The sequence below is a fragment of the Fringilla coelebs genome, assembly GCF_963513975.1.
Source record: "Fringilla coelebs genome assembly, chromosome: 2".
NCBI lineage: Eukaryota > Metazoa > Chordata > Aves > Passeriformes > Fringillidae > Fringilla > Fringilla coelebs.
In genome coordinates, this window is record NC_140029.1 from 73,023,745 (window position 1) to 73,049,798 (window position 26,054).

Sequence of the window (26,054 nt, forward strand, 5' to 3'; positions counted from 1 at the left end):
CACACATCATTGCTGTGCCTGCCAAAGGCATATTACGGGAGGAGGGCAGGAAGAGGAGTAGGTTTCTGTCATTAATTGACTTCCTAAAGTATTATTTTGAGACTGTGTTGATACAAGTCAGATGTGATTAAAAACCTCCATTTTAAATAATCTGAGGGTTACTTTAGAGGAAGTTTGGGCACTTCTATTTTTAGTGATTTGAGTAGAAATCATGGTAATATTTTTGTTAAAGCTGCATCTTGAGTGTGAAATTTGCAAGTACCAAGCTGCTTTTGGTATGCTGTTCTTACAAACTGGTCCTGTTCTCCAGAGTGCTGAATACTCACGGTTTTCAGGTACTGTTTCTTTCCTTTGGTCTTGTATGGTTTTTCTTTATTAATTATAAATTCTCTTCTGTGTTGGGACGAGTTTCAATACCACTGAGTATGCACACAAAGACTTCATGATCTAACTGGAGTATGGTCCAGTTGTAGCTAAGCAGAGCCCCAAGAGGAGGAAAACTGCAGCGTTTGCAGCAGTATTAATGTCTGGCAGATTTACCAAGATGCGCTGGCTCCAACACAGATTGACCAAATCTGCCTGGATCTGGAGCACCGACTGACCAGATTTTTATTTAGAAGTTAAATAACAACATAACCACGACAGCTTTGAGTTTCATAGTGTATGTTCTCCAAGGACACCCTCTAAAATTGTGTCTGACTGGGGGATTTGGGTGTGCATTTAGAGAGGCTCCAAAGAGCAGTTACTTTTAGCTCACAAACACAGCTTTTCGCAGTACCTAAAAAACAGCAATGAGTGCAGCTTCAGAGGCTCTTCTATCCCTAAATGGCACCAAAGAGAGCAGCTGCACATGAAGGGATTTAGTACTGAACACATTTGTTACACTCATTTCTATCAATTTATTTTGTATATAGAGCTTTTTATACACGTTTTTCTTAATTATGTAACTGTCGTGAAATGGCATGTAGTTTGTTTTAATGCAGATTAAAACTGCTGTTTGGCCATTTGTTTTCTGAAGCCATTACTTGAATTTGTTTCCATTAGGTAGTAAAGTCTGATAATGTTTACAGGATCGCTTTCTTTTGTTTTGGGAGCTTTCCCCATCTTTCTTCCTACCCCTGTCCTAAGAAAGAGAGAGCTCATGCTCAGCAGCCAAGCAGATGTGTCAGAGATGAAGAATTTGTATTACTTTGTCACCAAAGCATTGGGAGTGACATGCTGATTCCCTTCCGCTTACACTGCTTAGCTGACAACTTAAAGATGCTTAGCATGGTCCTCTGTGATTCCTCCTGTCCCTTATCCTGTTATCAGCTTTATTGTGGGAAACTTAAATCTTCCTGAATGATGATTTACAATCATGAAGCTATCCCAGAGAGAGGCAGCATTACTACTGTTAAGTCTGTTCCATTTTTAACTTAGATGAATGAAACATCCCTGGGTTATCTCTGCAGTTCCTTTTGTATTTGCCAGCAAGGGTCATCAACATTTGCACTAATCACAATGTCCCAGCTGTTCTACTTCCACGAAGTTATTTTTAATTGTGCTGCCTAAACTTGGAACAAGCTGTATTTAAGTTTGGGACGACGTGTAAAAGATACCTGTAATAATGATGCACTTATTGTATTTTTTTGTATGTTACAGATAGGACTCATCCTATGCACAGAGAAAACGTTGCCATTTATAGTTTAATACTTGAAGCAACTTTTTGAAACGGGCTTTTATAAATGAACTAAATACAAAATCACATTGCTTTGCCTGGAAGTTTCTTCATGTTTTAATTGTATTTGCAATTTCCCCGTATGTATACTTTTCCATAAAGTTCTCTTAAGCCATTTATAACCAATGAAGTGCATTGAAGATTTTGTACATCAGTGTTCAGACCTGTTCATACTTCTCTGAAGTATAATTCATGTTTAATAAAAAAGTACCATTTTAAGCCTCTTTTCCAAAGTGATATGAATGGACTTGGCACTTGAATTCATCAGGAATGCAACATCAACTTAATAAAAGTATGTGAAAGAATCTGAAATGTGCTCAGCTGTAGCATCTGTGTTATTAGATCACTGAGAAAAACTGCCTACCTGGGAAACACTGCACTATTGCTCTGGATTTTACACTCCAGCTGCAACAAACCTAAGATTACACTCACTCTTGACACATCTTCCAGGTCACTGAGTCTTGTGGGGAAATAAAAAGCCTGACTTGTAGCTAAATCTTTTTCCTCCAGAACACTAAGCCTGACTTAGAAGTCAACTGCTCAAACAGGAATCAGCCACGCTCCTTTTAGATCAGGAACAATCTGTGTTCCTGTAACACCCAACAGAGAGCTGTAACACCCAAGTTGACACTGACATAACAATGACACTGGCCGTTAAGATCAACAATTCTTTCCAGAAAGTTTTTTTGTAAGTGGAACATTTTATAACACTCCATTAATTCCAGCCTCATCCCCCTGTCTCTGCAGTTCTAGTTCCCCTTGGTCCTTGCAAGTGTCATAGTCATGTCTCAAGTACCAGGTGTGCAGAGAACAATCCCTGAGGAAGGGAGAGTGACCAGCTCAAGCCACGTGGCCAGTACCAGCAGATGAGCCCTTTCAACACAGGAGTGTTCTCCAGGCTTTCGGAAGGCAATCACTGAAGCTATCTAGGTTATGGATAGCTGAAGCTAAACTAGGTTATCTATAAATCACCACCATTGCACATGGTAACTTGATGTTTAAGCCCTGAAGAAAAGAGGGTGGGCAGTTGGTAGAGAGGCAAGCAAAGAACTTCTCTAACAAAGCAATAATAATAAAACATACACTATTCCAGAGGACTACTTTTAATGTAGTATTTTTTACACCACAGCAACATCTTATTTGTCACCCACCCTAATTACAGTGAAATACCATAACAGGTATGAGAGCAGATCCCAGCATAGTGCACAACATGTGCCAAATACAAATATGCTGTATTATTCAACATGTCCACTTCTTTGTTACATTTAAGTGGTTTAAATGATCGCTGATGTATCTGTGCTCAGGAAACTTGGCTTGTTTCAGGCTTTTGAAAGCTTCCCACTTGGCACGTCTCTCTTCCATGTTGTGTTTGTATTCCTGTTCCTGTGTCAGGTAAGGTTGGCTGAGCCAATATTCGTTCTCTGCTTCAATTTCCAACCTTCGGACCATTGCTTGCTTCATTGAAATGGTAACCTGTCTTGGTCGCCTGTACTTTCCAATCCATTGTTTTCCAGGAATTCTCTTCCGCAGTAATACTGTTGTTAAAAACATTTTGCCTTAAAACGTAAACAGAAATATAAAATACTCATTACCTTAGGGACAAAAATAAAACTTTGACAAGACAGGTAAAAAGCCCTGCACTCACTCCATTGCCTTTTAGCTGGCTGGTTTGAAGAGCCTGGTAACCATCACAGCAGGCAGCACAAGGCCAGATACACTGGAAACTTCAGAATCAGAAAACAAGAATAGAAATCTATGTAACTTAAGAATTTATTCAGTGATCCTTACACTGCAATTAAAGCATAAGTTGTTTGAGAAAAATCTAGTCACAGATACTCAAGAACGAAGGGTTCACTTCAACTCATGCCTTTTTCAAATAGCTGTGTTGTCAGAACAGAGCACTTCTCAATCCAAATCTGGCTCTTCCTCAGCATTAGGTTTTGGACTACAGTCTCTCCGTAAGCTTATTAGTATGTAATTACCTAGTGTTGTATCCTGACCGAGGGAAATCTGGTTGGTAGAGAGAAGCAATATCCTGAATTAGACCAAGTGGCGTAAGCGGAAAGCACCAATAGACCCTGACACAAGGCGCTGGGTGTAAGGGGCAGGAAAGGCCGAATGACGTTTAAACTTTACACAAATGCTCTCTGTTAAGCTGTTCATTAGTCCCACACCCGCTAATGCCCAGGTTTCACACTACACGGGATTTCATCCGCTTTACAGAATCACAGAATACGCGGAGTTGAAAGGGACCCACAAGTCATCGAGTCCAACTGGCCCTGCACACGACATCCCCAGGAACTGCACCATGTCTCTGACAGTTGTCCAAACCCTTCCTGAACTCTGTCAGCCGTGACCAAGAAGTGACCCCAGCAGTTCTGGTACGGCACAAACCAGCACTGCCGCTAATAGAAGCCAACCCACCCCGTTCCCACGGTGCAGCTGTATGCCGGAGTCCCACTCTCTGGCCCGACTTAGAAGCGAAGGCGTGGGTATCCAAGGGGGCACGGCGGCCCCAGTCCCCAATTCCCCTCCCGGCCTCACTCACCGGGAAGCTCCGGCGGCGGCGGCGCCAGCCCCCGCGGAGGAGCCAAGATGGCGGCGAGCGGGAGGGCGGGCGGGGAGCGCGGCTCGCGCGAGAGGCGGCGGCGGCGGGCGGGGCCGGGCGGCACCAATGGGGCTCGCGCTGGCGGCAGTTTGAAGCCTCTCAGCGGCGCGCGCCGCCCGGCTCGGCCCGGCCCGTTTCGGTTTCGCTCAGGGCCGCCCCGGTCCCGCTGCCCCCGTGCTCCGCTTCCCCCGCCTGGAGCCATGGACGTGACCGGGAGCTTCTTCGGCAAGCTGCGGGAGCTGGCCCTCACGGTGGAGAAGGAGGTGAAGCAGCTGGAGCGGGCCATGCTCCGGGAGGACGCGGGTAAGAGCAGCCCGCGGCCGCGGGCCGCACGCCTGGGCCTGGGGGCTTCGCAGCTGTTCCTCGGAGCTCCTTGCGGGATTTGCGTTCCCGCCTGCCACTGTCCCCTGTGCTCCTCTGGGAGCGCCTTTGGTGGGCCCGGAGGTCAGCCTGGGAATTGCTCGGCTGGGAATTGTTTGGGCTCCTCCTCGTCTCGTTGTCTCTCTGAGCTCCTTTGTGGGTGGGTGGGTGAGTTTTTTGTCACGGAGAAAAACAGGATGACCGGAGTGAAAAGGGAATCACGTTCTTGCTTCTCCTTCTTTTCGTGGCTCGATATAGGAAAATGTTTGCAGGGCATGTTCTCTCTCTGGACAGATAGCTCAGGCTTCTAATTGTGTTTTTCTCTGTGCTATGTCTTGTCACGTAGCAGGTGCACACTTTTACACTATTTGCATTAGCCTTGGTTTCCAAAAAAAAAAAGTGATGTCTGCTGCATTTTGTAAGTGAGCAATGCATCTGTCCACGTGCAAATACGATGGAAGAATTCAATTTTCTGCTGAGATTTGCTTTTCACTGGTCTCCATATCACTTTTTTTCTGATTTCATCCAACCTCTTTAGGGATTAAATTTTAACACAAGTAATTCTTGACAGCCTGGGGACCTACTTGCTTTATTAGTATCCGTCATATACAGTATTAGCTGCAACATTAAGGTGAAAGCCTGGGCAGTTTCTCTGTGGAGTTTAACACGCTGTACAAAGAGCAGTTTTTTGCTGTGTGAAGTGCCTGACAAGAACTAGTTCTCTTTGCTTTTGTCTATATTGAGACTCTGTCTAGGTTATGAATCCAACTTCTCTAATATTATAGAAACACAGAATAGTTTGGGTTGGAATGGACCTTAAAGATCACCTAGTTACCACCCTCTGCCATGGGCAGGGACACCTTCCACTAGACCAAGTTGCTCAGAGCCCCATCCAACCTGAGCTTGGATGCTTACAGAGGTGGGGCATCCACAGCTTCTCTGGGCAACCTGTTCCAGAGCCTCATCATTCCCACAGCAAAGAACTTCCTCCTAATATCTAATCTAAATCTTCTCTCTCTTAGTTTGAATCCATTCCCCCTTGTCCTGTCACTACATGCCTTTGTAAAAAAAGTCCTCCTCTATCGTTCTTGTGAGCTCCCTTCAGGTACTGTAAGGCTGCACTTAGTTCATCCTGAAGAGTCCGCTCTTCCAGGCTGAACAATCCTAATTCTCTCAGCCTTTCCTTGCAGGAGAGGAAAGGCTGAGAGATCCATCCCACTGATCATCCCGGTATCCCTCCTCTGTACTCATCCCTGCCCTCCCTGTGCTGGGACCCCAGAGCTGATGCAGCCCTGCAGGTGGGGTCTGAGCAGAGCAGAGGGGCAGAATCCCCTCCCTGGCCCTGCTGCCCACCACTGGATGCAGCCCAGGACGCATTTTGGCTTTCTGGGCTGTGAGAGCACATTGACAGCTCATCTGCTAATGCAGGAAATTGCCATGTAGAATGTTACTTTCATGCTAAAACACTAAGACACCCCTTTTACTTTCTAAACTCTTTTATGTGAACATTCATCTTGAAGACTATGAAGATGAATCTCCACTCACAGTCTTGCATGACTTCCATGGTGAAATCAAGACTCAGAAGGTAACATCTTAACTTGCTTCCTTCTTGAAAAATTACATGTGTGTGCATGTTCCATAAACTTATGGTTCTATTTTGGTCATTAAGCCACAATTCAACTTTGTTAGTCAGTAGTTATAACCCTTATTTTTACTTACTTACATCTAAGTCCTCATAATGGCCATGGATATTGGGGTAATTCCCAAAAACTTGGTGACCCAAAGTAGGTTTAGCAATATTTCTTAGTTTACAGTCAAGGCTGTCACTCAGGTAAGCGGGGAACAAAGGTTACAAGGAAGTTGGACTGGTGCCAAGGCATGAGGAGAATGATTCGGGAACAGCAGCTCCCAACAAAAGAGATAAGCTTGCTTGTTTTCCATGACCAACTTTTAGAATAAAATCAATCTTCACAGAAGTTTCAGTACCTTCAGCCAATCAGTTAAGTTTGTGAAAAATGTTGTCAATTTCTTATACAAAAGTAGAAAAAATGGGTAATAGAAATGAGCAATATAGAAATAATTGAGTGTGTAAACGTGAGATTTACCTTCTGCTCTGCACTGATTTTTTGTACATATGGAGTTAGAGTCCAAACTAATCCCTCTTACATCATATTTTTTTCAGTAAAAGCATATCATTTCCTTGGCAAGGTTACCAGTAAGCAGTTATCATACTGCGAACTGTCATTACAGTTACTTTTATAAGTTTCCATACTCTTGGGCTCTATATGTTCCTGGTATTCCACAGGTATATATACTGATGGTTTTCAGGTATAGAAAGGACCTAAATTCGCTGCTTATCTTCATCTGAATTGTGATTGAATACTTACGCCCAAAATGCTTCTTGTGTAAACTACCATGTGATGATTTGAACATATTTCTATGTTCCCGTCTCTGTCCCAAAAGGAAGATGTTAGTGCCAGTCTTGGTAAGATTTGCTCGGAAAAAAAGGCAGTTCATGAGTTTATGAAGGCAAGTGAAATCTTGATGCAAAGAAATGCAGCAGATCTTGGAAAAATAGGAGAGCTGTTCCAGAAATATGGCTACAAACCACACGTCAAAGACTCTACAGGTAATGCTTCTTGTCAATACAGTATGTGAAGAAAAGTATCATTTTATAAAATGTTTCTCTTTAGCTATGTGTATATTTCTGTTAATTAGGAGATCAAGGAGATCCATGTTATTTGCTTTATAATAATATCCAGAGGGTAAATTTTGTTGTGATTGGTGCTGTAAGAATAAACCAAAACACAAACACTCGGAATTAGATCTTCTGGCATGCCTTTCGGTTAGTGTGCGTTGGATTTTGGGGTTTTTTCAGTAATAACTATTCAGAAAACATGTTAGCAAGTATGTTTTGATAACCCAGAGACTTATGTTGATTCAGCTTCTCATGCATGAGGAACTACTGTAGATGCACCTCAGCTGGTTTGTATTGACATGTGATGGTTTCATTAACTTAAATCACCCTAGAGAAAATCTGAAAGTGTTAAGTGTTAAAATCTTAAAATTTCACAGCATAAATGGGACAAGAATGTTCAGGAATTAGGTGACATGTGACAAGCGGTAGTACCTTGATCACTGGAGGGGAAGGAGGTCCTTAATCCAGTCAGAAAAAGTGCATAGAACCATCTGAAAAATCTGGTGCCAAATGAGTTGAAGTACTACACCTGTCAATACTGCACATACTCCTTTTGCTATCAAGGGCCCAATTAGGTTCAAAAAGCTTTTGACATGGTCTTAACTTTCTCTGAGCATTATCTAGTCATTACACAAAACAAAATTATGGTTGTGAACCATATTGATGTCCAAGTTAAACTCCTATAGCTGTTTACACAGATAGGGCAAAAGGCTCTTAGTTTTTTATAGTACCTTTCTTCCTATACTCTTTGCCTTTAAAAAAGTCTCCAAACAGAGCTACAAGGTTAAATTAATTTTTTTTAATTGTATTTTTAAGCTAAGTGTATCTGAAGACATAACACCACTGCACACCAGTAGATATATTACTTCAAATAGCCTCCCTCCCCCTACCCACCTCACCGAACCATTTAAATTGGAAAAGATCTCTGAATCATCAAGTTCAACCTGTGGCTCAACATCACTAAGTCAACCAGACCTGGGCACTAAGTGCCGTGTCCAGTCTTTCCTTAAACACCTTCAGGGACAGTGACTCCTCCACCTCCCTGGGAAGTCATTCCAATGTCTAATTACCCATTCTGTGAAAAAATGCTTGCTAATGTCCAACCTGAATCCTCCTTGGTGCAGCCTAAGACTGTGTCTTCTGGTCTTATCACTTGTTACCTGGGAGAAGAGCCTGACCCATCCCCACCTGGCTGCACCCTCCTTTCAGGCAGTTGCAGAAAGTAATGAGGTCTCCCCTGAGCCTCATTTTCTCCAGGCTAAACACCCCCAGCTCCCTCAGCTGCTCCTCACAGCACTTGTGCTCCAGACCCTTTACCATATTCATTGTCTTTTACTTACTATATCATGCAGAAATTAACAAACATTTTGGGGTGTTTTGGTTTATCTAACTCCAAAAATGTACAAATTACACATTTACATATTTTTGCAGTGAACTCTTGTTACCAAAAAAGCTGTTCCCCTTCACAAGTTTTTAGTGGCTGCTTTCTAACTTTTCCTCAATGCTGTTTTTCTGAAGAATGAGAATTTTAGTACTGTCTGCAGCCTTTGCTCTTTCCTGAAAACCTTTTCATCTCCATGCAGGGAGAAAAATACACTTATGTAAAAAGCTTTGAATTTCATTTTCCCTAGAAATAATATTTACCAATAAAGTGAAACTCAATAAATGTGTGACTTATAAATATAGCTTAGCCATATGAGCTTTTGATACCTGTTGTAGCTTCAGGTTCAGTACTTTATAGTGAAAGAAGGAATCTATTTTTTGCAACAACAAGTAAAAGAAATTGAATACTGGGGAAGTGTCACAATTTATTTTAAAGCAGAAACTTCTGACATAATTTTTTTTTCATTTCTTTTCTTAAAAAGAAGAGGAAGATGAAGCTAACAGTGAATCAGCAATGTCTGTGCAGAATAAATCTGATGAAGAAAAAGCAAATGATGTACCTCACGTATCTGCTTCTACAGAGAAGCCAGTGTTGCCCAAAGACCCGCTGCGTAACCCGCAGCTCTCTGACTTTGGTCTCTCACAGTACGCCTTCTCCCAGCCTTGGAGCGCGCTGAAAGCGCAGCGCACCACGAGCACGCGTCAGGTAAAGGCCAAGAATGAGACTCCGCTAAGACTGCGAACACCGCAGGCTTTGCCCAAAACACCAAAATGTAAGCTGAAGATGGATGACTATGAGTGTGTGACACCAAAACTTGAGCACTTTGGCATTAGTGAACATACCATGTGTATGAATGAAGATTATACGATGTCACTTATTCAGAAAACTTCTCAGGCAATCAAAAAGTAAGTTGCTGGAATTCAAATTGTTTCTCTACTGGATTTTCTGTGTTTTCTTCTTGCATTACTATTTTCTTGCTCCTATTGTCCTTTTCTTTGTCTTGAGGTGGATGATTGTTATCCCTCAGGTGCTGGGTCCTGTGTCATTTAATTCCCTACACATCTTTTCACATACCCGTTGCAGTGGTAGATGCTGTCATGAAATACATCTGCTGTGCTCCTTGCCTTGACTGCACCATAAGAATCATCCATACACAATGTATTTACAAAGAGAAAAATACAATGTGACCAAAGGTTTGAGCCTGGGCTTGTCTGCCATAGATATTACACAGCCAGTGTAAAGGTTGCAGAAGCTTTATTAGTATAAACAGAAAACAGTTTGTAAAGCATTCAGTAAATTTAGAGACAATACAGTGCTTCTATAACATAAGCCCCACCTTACTGGTTATTCCTTTTGCTCCAGTCTTCTGTTGAAAAGATTTCTGTAGGTTTTCACTGTTCTAATTATAAAAGAAAATAATTGCAGCAGTGAGGTCATGCGCATAGTTAATAGGTCATGTTTTTATAGTTAGTATTAGCAATATGTTCCATTTTAAATTTACCTAAATATTTGATATTTAGAGAAAGCGTTTTGAAAACAAGGATCATATGCATGAAAACAACTTTAAAAATTCTACTGGTTCTACTCATTGTAAAAACTAAAAATCATATGATTTCAACTACCTCTAAGACTTCAAAGACAAAACTGACTTGAAAAGTTACTTTTTTTATTTAACCCAAAATTTGAGATTTGTTCTTCTAAGTAAAATATACTGCCTATACTGTTTATTGAGGGTTTGTTTCAGCTTAGACATTTTGTAGAGAAGATCTAAATCTGGTTATGATAGTTAAGATTACTTTTTAAACATTTAATGTAACTTTTTTTAAAGAGACAGATTTGTGTGTAGGTTAGGTGAGTTTCCACTTTTTGCCTAGTATTCTTTTAACTGTATTTGCTATTTTTTCACTAGAGGTCTTGGATACGAAAAAAAAAATTTTAAAATTTCTGTTTCCAGTGTTATGGAATCGATATTAAATAGCTTGTCACTTTGAAATCACTAAATTTTCTTTTAAAATAATTTTGGGATCTCTCCTTTTAAATAGTTATGTAACTACTAAAATTACTTGAAAGCTCTATAGTATTTGATTAAGATAAACAATTTTAGTTAAACTTTAAAATTCAATTAAAAATCTTTTCCTGTTCACAAGACCCTTATTAGTTTAAAAGCAGAAAAGATTTTCTCTGGTTCTGTATAATTTCATAGTGAACAGGCAGTTCAAAGTAAAACTCCAAACACAGAACTGATCATCTCTCGCATTTGTTGTACCCTGGACATTTGGGTTTTTTCTTAATGCCTTAGACTGAAATCTCAGTGTATTTGATCATTTGTGGCTGGACTGAACATTTGCATACCACAAACTGCAGTAGAACCACACATGAAAAAAATCTATTAAAAATGCATATTTGAGAAAACTAATTTTTTTACTTGCATATTCATAAATGGATACTAGAAAAGCAACTAGGTTGGCAATATTCCTTTAATTGTGACTTCTTCATAATACTTGAGAGCTAACTGGGGATTTGGTTCTGGTTTTCAGGTTGGTTAAAAGAGGAGATGATAATGGAGGGAATTTGCCAGAAATGACCATCAAGGAAATCATGGTTACTCCTGTGTCAAAATCAAGTAAGAGAGCTGAGAATGGTAAGTTAAAAATATATTATATTAATATACATATGAATTTTTACAGAATGCATGTGCAAGTACGTTGTAAACACATTGGTTAACTTAAATTGTGTTTCTGGCTAAATATGTTTAATTCAAGGCAGGTCACTGTATGAGTAGTAATGTCTAAAAAATGTTGGTGGCCTCTATGGGAGAGTTTCTTACTCCCTATAAATTTTTTCTCATTCTTGTACTCATATCCAATTGGAATTATGCAGAGGAGTTAATAATTGAACTGCAGCTTATGCATGTTTGAATTAAAAATGCTTATTTGCCAATTTAGCTTTTTTTTTTTCCTGAGAATACCTATTGGATCTCTTTAAAGACAGGAAAGAAAGGGGCTAGCAAGACTGTAATTTAAGACTTTCAAGATTAATGCTAAAACTTTTTAGAGAGGAGAAATAGGTTATTTTATAAATCTTGAGACAAACATAGTGACAATTGAGGAAAATGAGAAGGTAAAGCAATGCTGGTTTAAGTTGGGCTTCTTCAGTTATATTGAGTAGTGGGACTAGAATGACTACTTTGCATTACCTCCCTTTAAGGAATACTGTAATTTGGATGGATCAAGCAAAGTATCAACTAAAAGGATACACATGTTTTAGAAAATGAAACTGGAACTGATAGTAGTTGTGTTTGTGTGTGTGTACAAATATATTTTTAATTTTATTTTGCTCACCCTGGATAGCAGCAGCTGACTGGATGGCTTCTCCTATGGTATTTGTGTTCTGTACTCCTGATGTGAAGGACTCTTCCAAAACAAATAATACAGTGTTATCAAGGTCACCAGAGACAAAGGAACTGCCTCTTCCCAGTCATGCAGCAACACCACAGTGTCCAGATTTTCAAACAAGATGGCTAAAAGCAGAAGCTAAGGTAGTAAATAGCAATTATGTACATTTTCACACACGTTGCTATAAGCAGATTTTGAAATGTCGGCTTGGGGTTCTTTTGCGGTTCTTTTCCAGTACTATTTTTTCTTATGTCACTATAGAAGTTCTTTCTAATAGTAATTATGTAAGAACATTTACTAAATACTTTACCTAACATAAGCAAATTAACTGAAAGGATTTAATACCTCTTTTGCAGCAGCAGGTAACACCAGGGGGGAAGCTTGAGTCAGTGACAAAGAATGATGCAAAAGATACACCATACAAAGAAGAAAGAATTCCTTTTGCTGCAAGCTCTGATGAGTATCTTAAACATACTGGGGACCCTTCCCCTCCCAAACTGGAACACTATGACCATTTACTCAATACTCCTCCGCCTCCAGAAATAACACGGATACCAGATAATGTTCTAAAGGTTAGCTAATATGCTTTTTTCCCCTAACTAATTTTAATATAAAAATACTAGAATTAAAAGGACCTAGTTCTATCTGTAATCCATCTGGTTTGAGTTCTTAGGTAATTCTTTTTATTCCTATTTAATGTTTCCTATAGATGCTTTCCCAATATAATAATAAGGTAGACTCTTCTAAAACCAAGGAAATGGAGACCAAGGCAGGAAATACTACAAGATATGAAAGTAGTTCCGCTGATTACAGCAACAAAGAGAACAGGTATGATTGCACTTCACAAATTTGGTTAAGTAATTTAATTTGTAGGAGGTACGAAGAGGCACTAATGCACTTAGAAATTCATGTAGTTGCTTGCTATTTGACTATCAAAACAGCTCTTGTTTCTGTGACTAAATAACTGGGGATTTGGCATGGTGTATAACTGCCTGTTTGTAAAGAACAAATATTATAGCTGATGGTGTGTTTGGATCCTCCCAAATTAAAAAAAAAAAAAAAGGCAGATTTTTTTACTGTAGGTTTATCTGTAGGTATACTTTGCTTTGTGGCAATGAAAGCACCAATGAATGCTTTCTGGATAAATTTAGGCAATAAAATAAAAGAGTTTGGTGAAGAGTATCTAAGTGAGAAGTGATTTCAAATTTGTGTTGGTAAAGACAAAATAAATTAAAAACTACAAAACGTATGAGTAATCTTAGAACAATTGAGTTATAGTTTTATAAAGAACACTATCAGCTTGAATATAAATCTGTTTTTATGACAACTTAAAGCATACATATTCCTGATTCACTGTAATATATATATGCCTGTTGATTATCTGTTACACTTAGAGTCTGTAAAGATTATTTAAATACGAGGTACAAGGAACCTGTAAGGAACAACAACCCAGAGTGACACTGGTAAAAGTTGGTATCTTACTATACTTGGGAGTTGGAATCCATTTGAGTAATCTCACTTTAGCTGACCCTTCATTTTTTGTTGTCAAGATAAGAAAGACAAGTTTTCAATATTTCTGTCTTCTGCTAATTCCAAATATGATTTAAATATGCTCACAAACACATCTGGGTATATTTTTAGAGGATATCGTGGAGTTTTCAAGACAAACATCTGAAATGAAACTGAAGACCACTGTTGAAACTTTCACATTCACGGATCTTGTTACCAAATCATAACAAGTTCAAAAAGCAAAAGGAAATACTGGTGGGAAGAAAGAGCCATACCGAGAAAAGGCTTTTTTAATGGAGAACAATTCTTTTTCCATGATGTGGATGAACTTGTTTGAACTAACAGCTTGTGCTTAATTTTCTATTGACATTATTGGCAAAATGTGTTGAGGTGTTTTAAATAGGAAAGAGGAATGGAGATCCATGTACAAGGTGGTGCTTCAGTTGTTTGTTCTGTAGGATTGCATTTGCAGTAGGCTGTAGAGAGCGCAGTTAGATTATGATAATAGGAAAGTCCAGTATATTGCTTTAAAAAGCAAGTGGATATCTCTGGCTGTTCTGGTGACTCTACATCCTTACAGGGCTGAGGCTGAAGTCTGGTACTTCAACAGTATTTGGTATCTTCAAGAGAAACGAGTAAATTTGTTTTGTATTGGAAGAGGAATTCCTCCTTTACTGTTTAAAGCAGTTGTGTGCTTTAAGTCCTTTCTGCAGTGCTAAGACATATCTGACACATCCCTGCATCAGACTGACTGTTACTGCTCTGGCAGACAGGGATTTCCCATGCAGCTTCTTTCTTTATGCATCAACATAGTATCAGGTGCTATGCATCTGGTTTCTTTGTAGTCCTGGAAGGTGACTCCGGCTCTGCTGTGAATCATTTGAAAATGTGCAATTGTTACTGGTTTTGTGTATCTTCAGCTGCTTGCAAGAATCTGCTGGCAGGCCTGTATGTGATTGCTTCCTCTCCTGCTGCTGCTGTGTATATTCTCTTCAGTGCTGGTGTCACTTCTAAATGTGCACATCTAACCCTGTAGTAGCTGACCAAGCTGAAGTTCTCAGAGCTGTTTGGGACTCTTTTGGTAGTCATAGTAATTAGGATTTTTTTTTTCCTACCAGCACTTGTATTGTTTTCCACCAGAAAACTCAGCTCCATATCCTTGTTTGGAGCCAATTTGGTGTTTTCATTGCCGGCTGTTCCTCTAAGTGACTCTGGGACTGTTCTTACTATTTGTCTTCTGTTTCATAACTGAAATTCTGTCATTTATGTGAGGGCAAACATACAACACATGAGAAGGGAGAGACTGTCGCAGGAGATGGGGATAAGTGGATGTTTTTCTGAACTCAGCTCCACATTTTTTTTTAAGTCTTCAGGATATGCAAACATCTAGAGAAGCCCACAAGTATTTCATTTGCTTAAACTTGTCCTGGTTAAAACTTAACAAGTAAAGGTGCCTTTTTCCTGCTATTACAGTCATTTTCCAGGATAAGCATACATCAAATTAATTGGAGATGGTGATTTTCTACTAGTTCTGACCTGAGCACGCTGTCATTGAAAATGCTAGTTTCTGTTTAAAATTATGTATATATTAATGTGTCAGTCTGTGAGCTTAATTAACACTTTTGGATACTAAATAAATCTGTCTCAAATGCTTGGTGTCTGCTATAAGAACACTTATTTGTTCTACCCATCCTCCTCAGAGTGAAGGCCACACCTGCTTCCAGCTTTTTCATAGATTAAAACCTGATGGGGTAAATGCTGGTTCTGGAATTTCATGGCTTTGGAAAGGTACAAAGTATTCTTGCTGCAGAGCAAGAGAGTTTCAACCAGACAGATTTACCAGCACTAAACAGGAGGGATTTCACAGCCTGCAGTCTCTTTCTTGCCCTGCAGCAAGCCTGATACCCTTTTAACATGAAATGGAACAAGAAGCGCTACTACAGACCTTGCTGTATTCTCCCTGCCTTCAACTAACGAAATTCACAAAAGGGCTTAGAGAAGTCTTTTCCCTAAACTTGAGAACAACCCAGCACTCCACTGTGCTTTCCTCCATTAGGGAAGTGTGGAGCTGTACCTTGCAGTGCCGAGTTTCTCACTGCAAGGTACTTGCATAATTTTGCTTGCCTATTAAAATTTTCTGCTACATATTATTAACAAATATCTTCAATATGACAATTGCAACCTTAAAATCTTTTGGTCTGCTCAAGCTGTTGTGACATGATACAGGGATGAGACTTTTTGGAATCAAGAAATGAAGTTGTATCCATCTGTTTTGTTTTTCTTGTCTTCAATATTACTCCAATACATGTAATATTGTTGTTTGTATTTGTGTTCTTTTTTATAGGCAAAGCATTGCTCTGAGATAGATAAAGTCATGGCAGCAAAACAAAAACTAGTTTTAGTTTTTTGTACTTCACCTTTGAAATTCTTTTAGGTTTCAGGATGTCCTAAACAGTAGTTTGAGTAATGGGAGTGGCGGGGGATGGGGGTTGGTTTGCGGGGAGTGGAAATAACAGCAGTGAACGTGTAAGCACTGGAACAGGCTGCCCAGAGAGGCAGTGGAGTCTCCTCTGAAAACAGTTAAAACCCACCTGGATGCAATCCTGTGCAATGTGCTGTAGCATGGGGGGTGGGACAGGTGGGTGTGTGGCCATCTGATATACTGGAACAACCAAAGATACAGCCATGGGGTGCCTCTTATGCCAGTATAGCTGATGGAGAAGGCTCATCCCACTGCGCTGTAAAGTTAATAACGTGTCAAAGTAGGAATGATGCAAGAGATTTTACAGGTTGATTTGTTGTGGGGTGAATCTCTTTAACAGTATTGGCCTGTCAGTTTGGATAAATAGTAGCTATGTAATAGCAACAGAGTGGTTCTGTAAGAGCAAGCAAAATTGCGAGAGTATGGTTTTGTGTTGTGCTTTATTTAGTTTAACTGGGGGCTGTTTCCACTAGAAGCTGTTTCACCAATTCCCTTGCACAGAATTTAAGGGTTGTACGGTTTTACAATAGATTTCTTCATTTGTCAAGACATGGAAAGGCTAATTATTTTTGTTTTCTCATCTTGTTTGTCCTTCCCAACAGTAATGTAAAGCTCAGCTTTTGCTTATGTGAGTGCTGGATCAGATGTAAGGGAAGGGTAAGAAAGGAGATCACATCTCCTAGCAGCGCCTGCTCTCAGAAAAGATTGAACCCAGCACAAAATTGCTCTTCAGTATTCAAAAACATCTGGGAAGTAACCAAAAAAGCATAGCCTTTACTTTTCCTTCATTTGCTGTGGTTCTTAATTTATTTTTTTTAAAGTATATCAAATGTGTCCAGCTAACAGAAGCATTTCCCCCTAATCCCATTTGTTGTCAAAAGGAGCATCTCAACTGTTCTGCCCAGGAAGCCCCTCAATAAGGTGTTCAGTGCTTTCTTATCTGGGAAATACTTTGCCTGAGGTTGAACACAATTATAGGTCTCTCAGTGAAGTGAAACTTCCCAGATGGTTGTCAAAGGGATAATTGACAAGGATTACTTCTAGTGATTCCCATTGTGCTTTTATTGAAGATTTTATTAACCACTGGAGCAATAATTTGAGTCCAGGCTTTCTTGTTTTTTTAAAGCACCATGGCTGCTTTAAATTTCCTGTAAAATGTCACATTTGCTTTGAGAACTTGTCACTATTCAAATGTTCCAGCACTCATGGTGGTTGCACGTGCTATATCAACAGCTGTAGCTGGTGTTGGATCTGCCTTCTGTTTTGGGAGCACCTTGTTGTTCCCCATGAGACAACAATACAGATATTGTGGTGTTTATAAGGAGCGAAGACAATATCCAGTGGCCACACTATGGAATCACATGTATGTTAGTCCAAAGGAGCACAATTTTCTGCCAGGAAGGCATTGGCTGATGCTGCCTATATCATCTTAAATGTAAAACCTTATGCTTTTCTTACACTAATACCTACTTTTACAAAGAGGCAGTTGACATCATAGTAGGAGCTGACGAGATCCAGGAATTTCTTTGAACTTGACTTGCCTAACTCAAGGTGAAGAGTTTTTAAAAAAAGAAGCACAAATGTGTCTGCATGGGAAATAGTCCATGGAATAAGATGCTCTATCACACAGGCATTTATCCTGGGGAGGGGCCAAGGAAAGCATAGTAGTTTGCAGAATAGTCAGCAGGAAGGTGTTCAGATGCTTCCATAATTTCTGGCATATTGTATTCCTGGCTTAAAGCCCTGGGGTTGCATTCTCTAGATTGCTTATGAAGTTGTTGTAAGCCAGTCTAGGGCCTTCTGCGCATTCCCACCTTTCCCTCCCCAGCTGCAGGTCCCATGCCATAGGTTGTTGGTTACGTCACAGCTGTTGTGACTGCAAGGTAATCCATTCCTTCTTACCCAGCCACCAGGAGCTAATTACTGTTTTCCAGGATTGTTCAGGGGCTGTGCACTGACCCAAATCACTGCTTGCCTGCTAAGGCATTGATGGTTGTTGCAGCATGAGAAGGGAAAGGACAAGCGTGGGAGCCAGGATGTCCTCCTTCCCTGGCTGGGTTAATCCTATCCTGTCTGTCTGGCTGCTTTGGTAAGGTTGCCTAAGGCTGTTCCTCCATAATCACTTCAGTGACAGCTGAAGAAATTCCTCCTCTTCACCACTGTGCTCCTCACAAACTCCCCTTCCCCCTCCTTGAGACCACTGCTTGGATGGTTGTGTATTAATTGGGCTGGAGAGAACAGAGCTGCTGGGACCAACCTAACACTTGGAAGAGGGCACTATGCATAGGTGCAGAATGGTGTGGTTTGTTCCTGGCCGTGTAGGCTGCTGTGGCTGGTGGGGCCTATTTCAAACCTTCAGTATTTCTACAAGCATGTGCTTCCCTTCTCCTTTTCTATCATAAGCCTCCTGCTCTCCCAGAGCAGTTGTTAAGGCAAAGGCAGCAGGAGTGGGGCATGTTTTGCCAGCAGACCCTGACCTGGACTCTACACAGCCCCAGCTGAGCAGGTACTTGGGGATCAGGGAATGCTGTGTGCCTGGTGCTCTTCCCCAAATGCCCTCCCTAAAACCACTGTTGAAGTTTCCCTTCCTGTCTTCTAAAGCCTGGGCCAGGTACAGTTTCAGGCCCCTGTTAAAGACCCCCAAGTCTTTTTAAGTCTGAAAACACTACCTTGTGTTGCCCTGAAGCACGGCTTGGGGATTTGACAGCTCAGCCAGCACTTGGAGGAGCTCACCCAGAGGAGCCCTTGAAGCTGTCATTTGCACTGGATTTTCTTTCTGAGTGTTGAGGAAGGTCAACTGAGTTTTTGGGTCAAGTTGTTCTATTTAAGCCTGTCTGTGAGACTGGAAATACCCCAGGGAAGGTCCCAAACACCCCAGCCTCTCTGAACCCAGCCCTTAAGCAGTTAGGACCTTGCCTCAGTGTGCCAGCCAGGCACCTCCTCACCACCAACAGGTGTTTGTGGCCAGGTGCACAACGCCACATGGGTGTTTTGCAAGGCACATTCCTCAAGGGGAACTGATACTCTTGCTTTTAACCCATCTGAGTTGCACAAAGTCCAGACAGGAGGGCTTAGACAACAGCAGATAACTGGTCACCTGCTCTGACACAACAAGATTTCAGAGACCTCCTCATTTTTCCTGCTTTCCATTGCAAAGTGAGAACTTGCAGATAATGCTTAATATGTTCCTGCTGCATCACAGTGTTTCTGCTTTTGACCAGAGCTGTAAAGTATAATTTAATTCACCACAACTGTTCCAGTCAGATAGCAAACACGGAGGGAGGACTATGTCTGGTGCTGCCCAGGTTATGGGAAAAAGTGTGTGAGCTGTCCACACTCTTTAAACTAAGGAGGGAATTAACTTCCACACCAGGACCTCTCCCAAAAGTGTTCTCTTCTAAAATGGCATGAGCTAATCTTTGTCAGCAGCCAGAGGATGTACTCTGCCTGAACTTATATCAGGCTTGTGCTGCCACTACAGGAAAGGAGCTGGCTTTCTGATGCTGTAGTCCCTGTTCGTGGATGCACATACATATGTGTGTATACACTTGTATGTGCCTGTACTGGAGGGGTGATGAAATCAGAAGGTGACTGTGAAAACTTAATTAAGGCCTGAGCATGTGGAAAAGAATCTTTTTTTCTCCCCATGTTGACTAAAGCCTGGCTAATGATCAACAGTGGCATCAATATTTATGTAAGGTGTGACAAGGTTGATGGTGTGGAGATTCTTGGTGAGGAAAAAATTTTTTTTTTCCTCTTGGTGTGTAAAAAAATTGATATACCTTCTTTTCTGTTTATTAGATTGAAAAAAAGCATTGGTTTAGGTGCACAAAATGAGGGGGGGAAATTAGAATTAAGAGTCAAGTTTGTTTGGGGAAGCACAGCAGAGAGTCCTTCATGACAAACCAAACCTAGACAGGCAGGAAAGACATACTGGAAGGGACACAGGAAGAGGAAGAAGTCCCATCTTTGGGAGCAGGGCAGCCTTCAGTAGCTGCTACTTTGGGTAAAAAAGAAATTAAGGCAAGTTACCCTGGTTCTGCAGCTGGGTCTGTTTGACTGTGCTGCACCCTTCAGGCAGGATGTGGAATGCTTCTGGCCCTGCCAGGGAGCACAGTTCACCAGGCCTGCTGCTACAGCCAGAGCAGGCTGGAGACCTGCAGGAGTGGATCTGGATGTTTGTCACTGGTTAGAGGCAAAGAAAAATGGCCCTCTGAGAAAGGACAGGGAGAAGGGAAGGCCTGGAGAGACACCTGCAAGGGAGGTGGGGGTCGATGTGGTTGGTATCCCTGGCAGAGCATGGGCAGGAGGCAAGAGTTGTCTGTGCTGCTGGGCAGGGAAAGGATTACCTCTGAGAAGTGTCAAAGTCAGGAAACGTTTTCTGGAGGGCTGTCATCCTAGTTCTTTGCCTTACTCAGGTGGGAGACAAAAAGGCTTTGGAGGAGTGGTTGCTATTGACACTATAGATATATAACAAAGCTGTGTCTCTTAGGCCTTTAAGGATCCAAAAAAAAAAAAAAAAAAGGAAAGCACCTTATCCAGCTGTCTTGATGAGAGGCAAAAATTCCTCATCAAATTGCTGTCTACAAAGCAAATCCTGTGGATTGACAAATTTGGATGCAGTGCTGTCTACACCACTTCCTGAGCCTACTGATTGTTCACTGATGACCATGTTTTGATTTCCCCAAACCACTTCTCTACATATTTTGCTCTTTTTAGGGACTGATATCCCTCCTCACCTTTTATAGCAGCATTCAGAGACAAACACAACCAGGTTACTGGGACTGAATCTCCTCTTGTGCACAAGGAGCTCAGCTGGTGACAGCTTTCAATTCCCTTTCACCTCTTGCCACATCTGGATGGTTGTACCCTGGTGCTGTCTGCTTCCACAGCTGCTGCCATCAGCTTGGATTGCCAGCTGATATATATTGATATAGGAAACCCCTAACCTGAAGTACATTCTTCTCTCAAGTGTCTTTACCCATAATAATGAGCTCTGCACATCCACATTACCCTTCTGTGTTTGTGAGCAAGAGATCCAAGAGATGTTTATCCTGAAACAGCTGTGGAAGAGATCAGGTGACATTACATTCATGGCAGTCAAGGGAAGGTAAACTCTTTAACCAAACAAGCTGAATGAAGTATTTGCTATTGAAGGCAGCTCTGCACTTTCATTTCCTGGTGATTTTGCTTCATGGGCCACCACATAGGAAGCCAGTAGGTGTTCTTTTTCTCTGCTAGCTGGGCAGGCACCAGCATTCCCTGGCCATGTCTGCCATTCCAGCAGCAAAGTCAAGTCACTTCCCAGAGCAGCTGAGTCACAGACACAGGCTCCATTGCTGCTGTTGCCTTTTATAGTGACTACATTTAAAAATTATCCTTAAATGCAATTAAAGCAAAACCAGGACACAAAACTGAGGAAATGCCCATATTCCTGTGTACCTCTAATGGCAGGTTTGTCCTTCCCTTTGGTGGGAGCTGTGCAATTCTGTAATTATATGCTGGTTACTCACCACACTCATTTTGCAGGACAAATGATGCCCTGGGGCAATCAGTGAGGCCACTTAGCAGTGGCCTTTGCTCCAGGTCTGTCAAGTGTCCCCAGCCTGAGCAAGCTTGTCCCTGGTAACACAAGTCCCTGAGCTGTTCCAACATGTGGGTTTCTCACAGCATCAGTATTTGGAGCACCACTGCCTCACACCAGAGGTGACTGCACCACAAAAAAACATCCTACCCATGCCAACTCTGGCACTTCCACTGCCACTTCCAGGCTCAGTCCTTAATAAAGCAGCATGTGTCTTGAGCTCGCTTTAAAAAAAGGTGGGGGAGCACTTTTCAGTCTTAGGGGAGAAGTACTCGGATATAGGTGACTCTGAAAATGAGAAACATTTATGAAGGCTGAAATTGCAACTCTCTAACTTAGAACCCAAAGAAGGGGGGGACAGAAGAGGGTTAAGCCAAGGGCAGAACTCCCTCAGGCTATACCGAACCAAGGGACTCCTGCAGGGAGAAAAACCAAGCTATGTAGATCCCACTTCATGACAGAAAGCACACCTTGTCCTCAGCAGACAGGAACATTGAATTCAGTCCTAGCCTCTGCTCAGGCCTTAGGCAAGGAAGGTGGAGATTCTAATGAGTTACTGCTTCTACTCCTGCCCTTGCCTTGCTCTTAGCACACAGGGGCTCAAGCTGCAGAAACCAAGCCCCTCGTCCTGCCCAGACCAGCTGGATGCTCCCAGTCAGCCAGGGACAGCTGCACCCTGCTGGAAGACCAAAGGCACCTGCCCATCTCAGCCTCTCCCCCTGCAGTGACAGAGCGAGTCAAGCTGGCAAGCACCGAGTACCACTTTGCTGAGACACAGGTCACCCTTTCTTCATCCTGCTCTTTAAGGTACCAGACACCACCACATACCAGTCTTCCAGTTGCCCCATGGACAACTGAGATCCCTGAGCCACCCCTTCCTCCATTTTCAGATTCTAGACTGCTCAACACCCCCCAGTTACCATCAGTAACTTCTAACACAGAGCAGCCTTGAGCATTGATACACCACTAAAAAGTTAAAGGATTAACATCAATTTTTATTCCAAACAAGACAAAAACTTCAGAACACCTGTAATCCTCCTGGTCGTATTTCATGGAAGTCTTCAGAACACGGGACACACTAATTTACTATTCAAACTATAACAATGAGGGATAGGATGATGGCACTGCTGAAGGGGTTTCTTCTAAACAAACTAAAACTTAATGTTTAAAAGTTAACTTTCTTCTACAATGCTTAGCTTTGTCTTCAGGTACTTAGCAACAACAGCAAAAAATAAGCCTGCTTTAGAACAGCAAGTAGGAGTAAACAGAATACATAATCATACAAAGAGAAGCAAGACTTTAGTAAGGTCTCATGCGGCTTGATGGGGGTGGTGCACGATTCGGAGGAGTAATTGCTATATCCAAGTAGTCTCCTATCTGGAATTTCTGAGACTGCAATGTCATGGAATCATCTGTGCCCTTCCTGCCCGACATGGTGCTGCCGATCTCCTTCACCCTGTGAGTAGTAGAGGAAAGGCAAGTTAGTTATCAGTGGCCAATCTCTCCAGATGTCCAAAACAGGAACTGCACTGGCTCATAACTCCCTTCCCATGCCACTCCCTGCACTGCACAAACGTGGCTGTGTACTCAAAACGCTGGGGTTTTTCTCTGCAATCCTGGGTGCACCAAGAAAACCTACACCAAATGCTCTGTCTGACAGCACAGAGAAGCCTTCTACTCTATTATGTTAAATACTAGGGAGAACCCCTTACCCCCTGCCATTCAGACAAAGCACAAGACCCCACCAGATTTCAAAGCAGGGTACATCCACTGGCTGCTGACAAAGACTAGCTCATGCCATTTTGGAAGAGAAACACCTGCTACAAGATCACTGCTGTACCTCAGGTGCAAGACCTACCAGGAACAAAGCATTATCTCAAGTTGGAGGGCCATGTTCCAGTTGCCAATAAAAACTAAAGCCTTCAAGCACACAGGCTCATAGTCTTGGGAACACATTAACAGGGATGGTCACCAAGCACAATTTAGAGGTTGTAGCAGTCATCATACAGAACTTCAGAAGTTTGGTATGCGGGTTCTGAACTTTAAATCAGTGTTAATGAAAGATAATTTATAATTTACTGTTCTGGTGCCTAAAGTGTTCTATTGACTCAGAGAAGAAATGCCATTTACCTATAGCCAGGCCTCTTGAGATCTGTAAAAACAATTGCAAAGTTGAAATGTGTGCCCTTCTTCCGTGCTTCTGGGTAAACTTCTTTCACCAAGCTGGTCAGCTCTTTCAGAGTTGCATCCATCCTAGATTAAACAAAGAAACCAAAGCGCTTCATACTCTCAAAGGAACAGTAAAAGTTTCTCAAAACATTTAAGATTGAATAAATATATTGCTACAACCTAACCAAATGTTTCTTTGCCTTGGCATATCCTCTGTCCACAGTTATTGACTGTAACACCTGGGAGAATTCACCACTTACTGCACACTGGAGACGCAACATGCTCCAGTGCAGTTGTGTCTATGACATTCAGATGAATCTCCTCATCTCTGTATACATTTCAACATCTGTATCTCCAGGTCTCTCTGAAAAGTTACCAATTAAACAGCAGGAGCCTTTTTATTTTTTAATACATTCATACAAGCCACAGTGTAAGAGTTTCCTCACCTAAGCTGACATCTGTATTAAAATAAGGTTATTAACTATTAGAGGCAATGTAAGAAAAGCAGAAAAATAACATAGCTTTCTGTTTCTGCCCCAGCAGACAGCACTCCTTTACCCAGCCTTCAGCAGGGCTAAAGCTCATGTCTAGAATTTCAAGAACAAAAGTACTCAGTCATTGCAAGAGAAGCATCTCCAATTATACAGACTGTGCACTCACTCCGAGCTTCGGGCAACCAAGAAGCAGTGTGTTGACAGACAATGCCCATTCTGACTTCTGCAGATGGGAAACAACTCAGACACCACCAACAGCTGGGACAGAGTCCATAAATCCCACTTAGAAGTAAATTAGAACTGCATGCTTTGGTAGCCACAAAAATGGATTTATTCAACTACACAACGTATTAGTTACAACCCTGCCAAACATCATGAAGAGTTTAAAAAGCAGCATAATTCCTTTTCAAAGGCATTGTTCAAAATATTACAAACAAAACCTAATATGTTTGCAATGGAGACTGAGGCAGTTCTCCAAAATAAATCTTACCGTGATAAAAAGCAGCTCTCTTTAAAGCATTGCAACCTAACCATGCAAAAAGAAAACTCATTACTCCACTCTCAGAAAGGTCCGAGTTAAACCTACAAACCATCCACACAACATTTCAAGCCTTCTGGGACAGCTGCTTCTACTGGAAAAACGGGGTTATTTGAACTACACACACACACATTAAAGGAGAACCTCTGCGCTGAGTAGATGTGTTGTGATAACCACCGCCACAGCAGAAGCCACCAATTAAATTACAGGCAGCAGTAATCGGGCACTTGAGCCTTACTAAGTTTCGGCGGCTGAGCGCTCACTGCTGCACAAAGCTGTGCTTCCGGAGATGCCCCCCTCTCAGCTGCCAGGGCACAGCCAGAACCGCTCCACACCGGCGGCGGCGAAAGCTCCCCGGCGTGTCCTGCTCCGACCGGAGCCCTGCTCCTCCCCCTGGTGCCGGGGGCCCAGGCGAGGCCCGGCGGCACGGCCAGGCGCAGAGGCGCTGTCACTCACCAGGTGTAGATCTGCAGCTCGCTGGAGGGCACGTTGCCGCGGGAGAACTCGTCCATGCGGTGGTGCCGCCCATTGTTGGTGGTGAAGACGCGAAGCAGCAGCGGGCACGTCTGCGGGACGAGGTGGGGGTGAGAATGAGCATGGGGATGGGAGCCAGGAGCCGCAGGGGAGGGGATTAGGATGAGGGGCCGTTCGCCACGCCCTCCCCCCCCTCCGCGGAGGCCTCACACCGTCACTAGACGCTCGCCACTCCCCCCCACACCCCCGCTGTCCGCCCTGGAGCGGCCGGCGAAGCGGCGCGGCACGAGCACCCCACACTCTGGACACCTTCTCGCGGTCGATCGGCTTCTCCGGCTCCTTCTTGATCTCCTCCTGCGTCACCCGCGACTCCACCGCCATCTTGCCGCGCCGCTCCCGGATGTCGCGCCGCGCCCCGCCCATCTCGCGAGAGCAGGGGCGGGGGCGGGCCCGGTGGGGCTCCTCCCCCAGGCGTGAGGCACCGCCCTGCCCTCAGGGAGCCGCGGGTCTCCCGTAGGGAGAAACTGCGCAGTCCGCCGCTGGAAGTAGCCGCAAGGTGAAATAATAATAGTGGGAATAGCGGGAAATCGACTTAGAATATCGTTTCCCTTAATATTACATTCAAGGAAAGGTCAAATGCAT

At 42.5% G+C, this 26,054-nt stretch overlaps 3 protein-coding genes across 5 annotated transcripts; 1 reads left to right on the forward strand and 2 right to left on the reverse strand.

Moving 5' to 3' along the window:
* Nucleotides 1–2,804: 2,804 nt before the first annotated feature.
* On the reverse strand, nucleotides 2,805–4,355 carry MRPL57 (mitochondrial ribosomal protein L57). 3 transcript variants are annotated; one of them, XM_084226942.1, is made up of 2 exons: nucleotides 4,266–4,355; nucleotides 2,805–3,273 (listed from the first exon to the last, which is right to left on the reverse strand). In XM_084226942.1, the coding sequence occupies exon 2, from the start codon at nucleotides 3,266–3,268 to the stop codon at nucleotides 2,957–2,959; it is 312 nt and encodes a 103-aa protein (XP_084083068.1). In that variant the 5' UTR covers nucleotides 3,269–3,273; nucleotides 4,266–4,355; the 3' UTR covers nucleotides 2,805–2,956. The 3 variants fall into 3 exon arrangements, with proteins under 3 accessions (XP_084083068.1, XP_084083069.1, XP_084083070.1); XM_084226943.1 differs by having other exon boundaries at nucleotides 4,142–4,272; XM_084226944.1 differs by lacking the exon at nucleotides 4,266–4,355 and adding an exon at nucleotides 3,363–3,432.
* A 170-nt stretch (nucleotides 4,356–4,525) lies between these two features.
* SKA3 (spindle and kinetochore associated complex subunit 3) lies at nucleotides 4,526–13,837 on the forward strand (the record flags this gene model as incomplete). The annotated part of the gene is made up of 9 exons (XM_084201017.1): nucleotides 4,526–4,628; nucleotides 6,206–6,270; nucleotides 7,149–7,314; nucleotides 9,249–9,672; nucleotides 11,305–11,408; nucleotides 12,118–12,308; nucleotides 12,519–12,734; nucleotides 12,872–12,990; nucleotides 13,804–13,837. 9 exons carry the CDS (start codon nucleotides 4,526–4,528, stop codon nucleotides 13,835–13,837), a joined length of 1,422 nt encoding a protein of 473 aa, XP_084057143.1.
* An 8,874-nt stretch (nucleotides 13,838–22,711) lies between these two features.
* SAP18 (Sin3A associated protein 18) lies at nucleotides 22,712–25,835 on the reverse strand (the record flags this gene model as incomplete). The annotated part of the gene is made up of 4 exons (XM_084200961.1): nucleotides 22,712–23,193; nucleotides 23,868–23,990; nucleotides 25,395–25,504; nucleotides 25,722–25,835. The coding sequence occupies 4 exons, from the start codon at nucleotides 25,833–25,835 to the stop codon at nucleotides 23,037–23,039; spliced, it is 504 nt and encodes a 167-aa protein (XP_084057087.1). The 3' UTR covers nucleotides 22,712–23,036.
* Between the last annotated feature and the right edge of the window lie 219 nt (nucleotides 25,836–26,054).